Below are 8431 nucleotides of genomic sequence, written 5' to 3'. Positions count from 1 at the left end.
AATCAAGTTGAATATAAATGAAAAAAAATCTCAAAGTCAGGTCAAGCAGGAGGAAAAAGATTGCTTGTTTTTTCCATTTGGAGTGATTCCTCTATAAATGCATTTGCAAGTGTCTCATTCTGACTATTTTGGTGAAAGACAGGCTTGTTCCCACGCAGGTTAGGGCTGTGTACAAACCTTTTAAACTCTCTCACGTGTCTGCTGAGACTGTTAGTTCATGTGTGAGAGAGGACAGGGACAGTCGAGGCTCAGACAAAGGCTCATCATTGTTCAACACTCAACAGCAAATGCGGCTCATCCGCCATGTCATCAAGTCTACACCTACCGACTTACGGCACCAGACAGACCATTTGCAATGGAATACAAAGACTAAGCTCTTTTTGTACAAAATATTTTAATAAATATTACTTTCCAAAAAACAAAACAAAGACTTGCCAGGAACAACCCCGCCCCCCCCAAAAAATACTTTAATTCTCAAGTTCTTAACACACTAAAGTGAAATGTACACATACTTTCTCTTATATCATGATATTCAGGGCAAACAAAAAAATAAATTAAAAAAAGTTTACAGCCTTGTGGTCTCCATCCAATCCAGAAAGGCTGTGTCACATGACAGTTCTACAGTGTTCTTATTGAATCTCCTCTCTTCAAGTATCTCAATGGTCGAGTTTGTTTTGCATGGCCTGGTGACCCGAGTTTGCTCATTGTAGACCATTCCATTGGTCCTTAAGTGAAACCTCCACCCACCTGGGGCACCGGGCCATGCAAAACAAATTCCACCATTTATTAGAGTTCATTACAATATATGGAAATAAGATGCAAAGTAATCGCATACATCGAAACAGTTACATTTTCTACAAAGATTCTAAGGACATTTTCTCCTGTTCTTGACACTTGTTATGCTGTACATGCAAACATCAGGCTATCAACAAAAAAAAGCTCCCTTAAAAGTATTTAATTGGCAAGCAATGTGTCTGCCACATTGAGTTGTTTCAAATGACCCTCCATGTTATTTTGTCCTTTCCCCTGCCATCCCATTTACATTTAAGTACTTACAAAAGAGTCCTGGCAAATATACCATAGAAATGGTTTCAAAACAGACAAACTTTTTTTTTTTTTTTTTGGGTGGACACAAATGCCCATCTAAATTGTTCAAAAATAAACTATTCTTTCAAGAACACGTTTGGCATTTATGAAACAAAGTGAGGTTCAAAAGTATTTGGACAGCGAAACATTTTGTTGTTTTGGTTCTGTACTCCAGCACTTTAGATTTGAAATTATAGAATGACTGAAGTTAAATTGCTGACTGTCAGCTTTAATTTGAGGGTATTTTCATTGATTCATGTGGATGTTACCATGATTACAGAAAGTCATGAATGATGAAAAATGATATCTCTCACTCCCTCCACAAAATATGCTATTCTCATGTTATTGGTAATGGTGAGAGGTTAGCATGTCTTGGGGTATGATCTTTGTGCCTCCAACTTTCTCACTCATCATTATTCATGATTATCTGTAATCATGGTAGCATCCACATTAATGTAGAAGTGTTCAGAAACATTCTATTCATATTTACAATAAGTGACTCCAAAATGACATTAACATTTAGTTCATTTAGCAGACGCTCTTAAAATCAGAGCATACATTTTGTGTACTAGTTCATACTGGTCCCCCTGTGGGAATCGAAACCACAACCCTGGCGTTGCAAGTGCCATACACATGAGACATTATTTACCATTCAATTCTATTGGGCACCAAATAATCTGAAACAAACAGAAACTGCATCCAACAAGTTTGTAGAGTCACAAGCTTGATGTAGTTGTTGCGTGCTAGGAATATGGGACTAAATACTAAACTTTTAACTACTTTAATACACAGTGAATTTGTCCGATGCTTTTGGTTCCTTGAAATGGGTAGACCATGTAGAAAAAGGTCTTTTTTTTTTTAAGTTAACACGATATGGATGAAAATACCCTCAAAATAAAGCTGACCGTCTGCACTTTAACCTCAGTCATTGTATCATTTCACATCCAAATTACTGTAGTACAGAGCCAAAACAACAACAAAAAATTGTCAATGTCTGTATATATTGGACCTGACTGTATATATTGAAACAATATTTTCAACAATAAGGAAGTTGTACGCTTACAAAGCTGTCAAACCTTCAAATCTAAACAATGCATATAAATAAAAGGAATGATATTAAGGCTCTTGATTATTAAGTTAATAAATCAAATATACACAATGATTAATAAAAAAAAAATATTTACAGATCTATACATCATTCTACATTGACACAAATTCTTCATATCGGCAGCAACTGCTGACAGACTCAACCTGCCCCAAGCAAAAATAAATAATATGTTTTGATAGTTGCTGTGGTATGGTGATGCGGAAGCGCGTACAAATACAAAACCAGTTAGAGGCTAAACCCACATTAATATTAAATTGTACACTTCGTATGACTACCGGGTGAAAGCCTGTAAAAAGCCTTCAACAGCAGCTTACCGAACAACGTAGAGATGTTCTTACACGTACATCAATCTCCATTTACAGAAGTGCCGCCTCGAAGTTAACTGGTTTTTCTTAAAAAATTAAAAATAATAAAAAAACGCAAACGCAGCACCCGGAAATCCAGCCAAACCACAGCCAACCGTTATTGGCAGTGTAAGCCAGCTTGTCGAAACATAAATTAAACACATGGAAATTTGTCTTCTTTGTGAAGGGTAAATCACAACTTTTTGATTCAAAAATATGACAACAGTATCAACAACTTTGGAGCGCCCCTCAGTTGACCTTCCAACGATGAGAAACCGGTTGAAGTGGTCAGGCCAAGGTCACCAAGCTGTGCGCTATACAATGAATTCCATTCGGTTTAAGCTCTGCGCCGACTCCAAGTCTCTGTTGTCCTGTTTGTTAATCCAGTTGGGGTGTTTGCCGGCCGTGCTGAGCGGCTGTGGGCTCCGCTCCTCCCGGTCCACTAGCGTATACGGTGTCTGCCTTGGGAACCTAGCCTTTTGAAACCTCTTCTCAGACTCCTCGTCATCCGAATGGTGGCTACCCACGTCTGAGTTGTTTGTTCTAATTTTGGCGTTGAGAAGAGAGTTCTTGTCCTCGTAGTGATAGTGGTGGTGGTTGGGGTGTTCTTTAACTGGGGGTAGGCCATTGGCCAGACTGTGTTTATCGATGGGGTTCTTGATCTGGTTGAGCTGCTCGCGTACGTTGTTGACTGCGTTGTTTGTGTCTTCGGCTGTCGTCGCAGGGGACGACGACTGGGTGTTGACACCCGTGTGGGTGCTGGGCTTTCGGCGCCGCTTGAGGCACCAGATAAAAGCAGAAGCCACAGCCAGGAGCCAGATGATGATGACTACGGACACCAGCAGGGGGACCAGGTAGTCTGCTGGAAGGAGAAAGGGAGGGAAGGCATTAGTTATCAAAGACTATAACAAAGGAGGGAGACTCAGATATCAAAAACTATAGTTTAAGCAGAAGTTGACAGCAGCAGAAATGTGATCTTCTCCCTCTTCCAATTAACAATTTTGAACTGCAAAATTCCCCAAATCCTTCAACCAGGATTTCTGGAAAACATGGGAAATGTTCAGGAATTTTTCAAACCTGGGTACATAAAACCATCCCACTACTAGTGAAAGTCAATGTCCTTGCAGAAACAAAAAAAATGGCTGCCTGTGCCCTCACCATTGGGGTTGTGGCTCTGCCTCCTCTGGACGCGGACCTCGATGATGGCTGTGATGATAGTGCTGTTGCCGTTTCGCTTGCTGACCAGGTCTATGAACTTGTCTGTGATCTCCTTGATAGGGGCCTTGCCTCTTCTGGGGTCCTCCGTCGACTAAAAAAATAAGAAGCAATTTAGTTAAGTCTTTGTACAAGAAACTTGTAACTTCCATATATCGCATTTGAAAGAATATTGAGTATACTGTGAGAAACAGGACAAATTAATCCTTATGCGAATGTAGTCATTCTTAGGATAAGACTGTCTGCTAAATGACTAATGTATGTTTCAAAATGATCATTTGCTTTTTCTTGACAATCATGGAATTGAGGGCAAAATTTTTGCCAAGCGGTACTTACGATGGCTACATGGATCTCGTTGTTGGCTGTGGCCGATGGCTCGCATGTCATGGACACCGAGTACTCCGACGAGAGGTTCCTCACCACATACAGACTCCTTAGCTCGCTGCAGATGTTCTCAACAGTCAAGCCCTGCCACACACAGAGAGATCAAAAAGGTTCAATGTATAAGTTCAAGTATTAAAGTATCGGCATCACAGTTAATCAAAAACTGCATACTGCTCCTAGTCTTACAAAGGAATATGAAATTGCTGCCAAACTGGATGTGACAATGGTTAAATTGACTTCCTAGTTTAAGTTTGAATGTTTTTATGATGTGGCTTGTGCCAACTCACCTGTGGCATGGTGTCCTTGTTGAAGGTGAAGGTGACGTTGGCACAGTTGCTCTCGGGGTGGCACTTTGCGTGGGGCTTGGGACTGTGGGAGGCCGACCAGCACTCGCCCTGGCTGGGGCATGGCTTGACAAAACAGCACTCGTCCCGGACGGGCACACACACCTGACCGACCGGGCACTCGCCACCGCTGTGGCTTTTACTGTGGACCCGGCAGGATTTGGGACCGCACCAGATCTTGAGGGGGACAAGAATGTGGTCAACTGTGGTGATAATTTGTGGTCATTCACTGCATAGCTAGCTCACATTACTATGGGGATTGAATATGGTACAAACAAAACAAAAAGACAGCTTGTCGTAAAACCTGTGGTTTCGTACCATTGTACAGGTGACCTTCCCATTGTGGCACTGGCAGGTGTTGCAATCGTCGTCCCATTTGGTCCCGTCCACGGCCACCAGACCGTTGACAACACAGGGTCTCCCAGTAACTGCAAAGCAGGAGGCGGCGATTTTAGTCTCATCAAGATTGAACATTAAAAACATTTGCTATAGAAGCCCAAAATCCTAGATGTACCGTGTTTCAGGTTGACCGTGTTTCAGGTTGACTGTTTACACCTACATTGACTCTTGTTAAGACTTAGGTTCTTGTGATGTTAATAAAGCTATTGTACCGTGCGCTTATACATTGTTAATCTGATGTCCTGTTTATAGTTAGGTAAACACCACCTAGAGTTATAGCACAAGGAACAAAAATTCAGACTAAGTTTTCAACTAAAATACAGTCCATTGTCATGGCAAAATCCAACAGGGATGATCATGATGGAAAATGTATTTATTGAAGCCAGTGTGAGCCGCTAAAGGAACACACGGAGGGTATAGGTCTTACCTTCTTGGCATCTGGGGCCGGCCCTCCCTGGTGGACACAGGCAGCGGTAGCCGTTGATCTCGTCGACGCAGGTGGAGCCGAACGCGCAAGGCGACGACTGGCACTCGTTGATGTCTGAGGGGACCAGATTGGCAACTGTTAGGGTACTACTCCATTTCTGTCACTTCATCTGTTCATCAATCTATATGCATCAGTCCATCTAGCCTACTGACTAACAGACTGAGTGACTACAAATCAGACTTCCAAATGAAACCCGATACGTCTTGGAACCATTTTCCTTAGACTGATTGTTCCCAGAGCCACAGACCAAACTGTGCTAATTACAAAGTAGTATAACGTCATAACAAAAAAAAAAAAAAACATTTGAAGATCAAATACTTTCAAACTCTACCCTAGTTTCATTCCTAGTTAACAGTTGGACTAACTCTGGGTGGTCAAGTTATCATTGGGAATGAGTGCAGGTGATCAACTTCTCCACCTGAGCTCTTTAACTGGATCAAAGGGCTAACCGCAGCGTGAACTTTTCTAGCCAACTCATAAGCTCCATCCTCCATTGTGTTGTCCTACAAGCACCACCAAATCCAAAAGACAAACCTGATTTAGCCCTGACTTAACTGACTTTTGTCACAGCTTAAGAATAGTAAAGGGGGTGAGGGAAGAGGAACGCAAAGGGTTAACACTCACTAATCCTGCAGTCTGGTCCTGCGAATCCTGCGGCACACTCACACCGGTACCAGTTATCTCCGTCCACACAGGTTCCACTGTTATAGCTGCAGAGAAAAGGATTGAGACAGAGGTCAGGGTTCATAGCTCTTAACCAATAAGAATTTACTAAACGGGTAGGAAATATAATTCCATGTCTTAGAAAGTATCTAAATAAGCATCACTCAGAATTCCCTCTGCATTAAATGATTTCACCACAAAAATAGTTTAACAGATACATTTATATTATTCTTAAAATGGCATTGGGTAGAAGAGGAAGTGGAACAAGGTACAATGTCTGATTGTGAAGACTTGAGCAAACAGGGTTACGTGAGTTGTTTGTGGAGGTGAGTGTATACGCGAGCGTGTGTGTGTGTGTGTGTTATAGCAACAGGACATTCCTGAGGGCAGATAAGTTTACTGGGTCTAATTTGGCTTGGGATTGACTTACCAAGGGTGGGGATTGCAGTCGTTGGAATCTGTAAAATGAGAAATACAAGAAAGTTGGGTTAGACACATAGGGACGATTTCAAGTTCATATATCAAAATCGGTAATCGTCCTTTTTGGACGATTACATTGCAATCCACGAGGAGACTGCGTGGCAGGCTGACCACCTGTTATGCGAGTGCCGCATCAAACTTATCTTAGAAAAAAAGCAATCAATCTTCACATAATCACCAGTTAACTACACATGGTTGATGATATTACTAGGTTACCTAGCTTGTTTTGCGGTGCCTGTTAATTTATCATCGAATCACAGCCTACTTCAACTTCGCCAAACGGGTGGTGATTTAACAAAAGCGCATTCGTGGAAAAAGCAAAATCGTTGCACTCATGTACCTAACCATAAACATCAATGCCTTTCTTAAAATCAATACACAAGTATATATTGTTTTTACCTGTATATGTAGTTAAAAGAAATTCATGTTAGCAGGCAATATTAACTAGGGAAATTGTGTCACTTCTCTTGCGTTCAGTGCAAGCAGAGTCAGGGTATATGCAGCAGTTTGGGCTGTTAATGACCATATTAATTACCAGTGTTGACCATATTAATGACCAAAGGCTCGTATTTCTGTGGGTTTATTATATTATAATTAAGTATATGATTTGATAGAACAGTCTGAGTGGTGGTAGGCAGCAGCAGGCTCGTAAGCATTCATTCAAACAGCGCTTTACTGCGTTTGCCAGCAGCTGTTAGCAATGCTTGAGGCACAGCGCTGTTTACGACTTCAGGCCTATCAAGTCCCGAGATTAGGCTGGCAATACTAAAGTGCCTATAGGAACATCCAGTAGTCAAAGGTATAGGAAATACAAATGTTATAGAGAGAAATAGTCCTATAATAACTACAACCTAAAACTTCTGAACTGGGAATATTGAAGACTCATGTTAAAAGGAACCACCAGCTTTCATATGTTCTCATGTTCTGAGCAAGGAACTTAAACGTTAGCTTTTTTACATGGCACATATTGCACTTTTACTTTCTTCTCCAACACTGTGTTTTTGCATTATTTAAACCAAATTGAACATGTTTCAATATTTATTTGAGACTAAATTAATTTTATTTATGTAATATATGAAGTTAAAATAAGTGATCATTGTTCATTCAATATTGTTTATTACAAATATATTAAAATATATATAAATAAAATCGTCCGATTTAATCGATATCGTCTTTAAAAAAAATTGGTCGACCTCTAACACAGAGTGAATGTTTGAATACTAACTCAAGACGAGTGTGTGGCTAGCTGAGAGGCCACATACCATTAATCTAAGAAATAAAATAAGTATATATAAAGTTTCCCATTAAGATTTAGCTAGATACATTCTTTACATAATGGACGAAGGCCAAACTGTACTCATCTACTGCGGCAGGTTAAAATGTAGCGCAACTGAATATTACACTATCAAGTTGTTATGAACAACTAATAGCGCAAAAAAACTACAATTCTCTACTAAAGATGTATTACCTACCCCAGTCACTGGGACAAGGGAGGACACACTCTGGGATCACTCACTTTGGTTGCAGGTCAGGCCCTCCCAGCCCTCTTTGCAGACACAGGTGAAAGAGTCTCCACTGACCACACAGGTGCCTCCGTTCTCACAAGGGCTAGGCAGACAGCTGCTGTTCTTAGCTGGAGAAGCAAACACAACCTTTAGCCAACATGCTAGCTAGCTGGAAAATGCTACAGAGCTAGCTGCAATAATTTAGCACGGCTGGCTATACTACATACCTATATTACAGGTGGCACCCTCCCATCCGGCGGCACACATGCATTTGAAGGTGTCCCCTTCATCGTAGCACGTTCCGCCATTGTTGCATGTAGCCTCGTCACACTGGCTCTCCCCTGGAAGCAAAACAAGACTACACGTTAGCAACTGTTCATAGTCAATGTCAGGAAACCATTAGGCCTTAACACATA

The 8431-nt window shown here is 41.1% G+C and overlaps 1 protein-coding gene across 3 annotated transcripts in view; it reads right to left on the bottom strand.

Annotated features, from left to right (window-relative positions):
* Window positions 1–621: 621 nt before the first annotated feature.
* Window positions 622–8431, bottom strand: part of LOC106586244 (protein jagged-1b) — a 31617-nt gene continuing 23807 nt past the window's right edge. For 2 of the 3 annotated variants that reach the window (XM_014173309.2, XM_014173318.2), the window contains exons 17-26: window positions 8243–8356; window positions 8027–8143; window positions 6461–6488; window positions 5992–6077; window positions 5308–5421; window positions 4800–4909; window positions 4425–4658; window positions 4090–4221; window positions 3697–3847; window positions 622–3400 (exon numbers count right to left, since the gene is read on the bottom strand). In XM_014173309.2, the coding sequence (XP_014028784.1) occupies window positions 2853–3400; window positions 3697–3847; window positions 4090–4221; window positions 4425–4658; window positions 4800–4909; window positions 5308–5421; window positions 5992–6077; window positions 6461–6488; window positions 8027–8143; window positions 8243–8356 (1634 nt within the window). In that variant the 3' untranslated portion in view covers window positions 622–2852. The remainder of the gene's footprint in view (window positions 3401–3696; window positions 3848–4089; window positions 4222–4424; window positions 4659–4799; window positions 4910–5307; window positions 5422–5991; window positions 6078–6460; window positions 6489–8026; window positions 8144–8242; window positions 8357–8431) is intronic. The other variant, XM_014173327.2, reaches the window with a different exon arrangement.

Source organism: Salmo salar, chromosome ssa02 (assembly GCF_905237065.1).
Source record: "Salmo salar chromosome ssa02, Ssal_v3.1, whole genome shotgun sequence".
NCBI lineage: Eukaryota > Metazoa > Chordata > Actinopteri > Salmoniformes > Salmonidae > Salmo > Salmo salar.
Note: the sequence above shows the minus strand (reverse complement) of the source record. Positions and strands in the feature narration are given on the sequence as shown.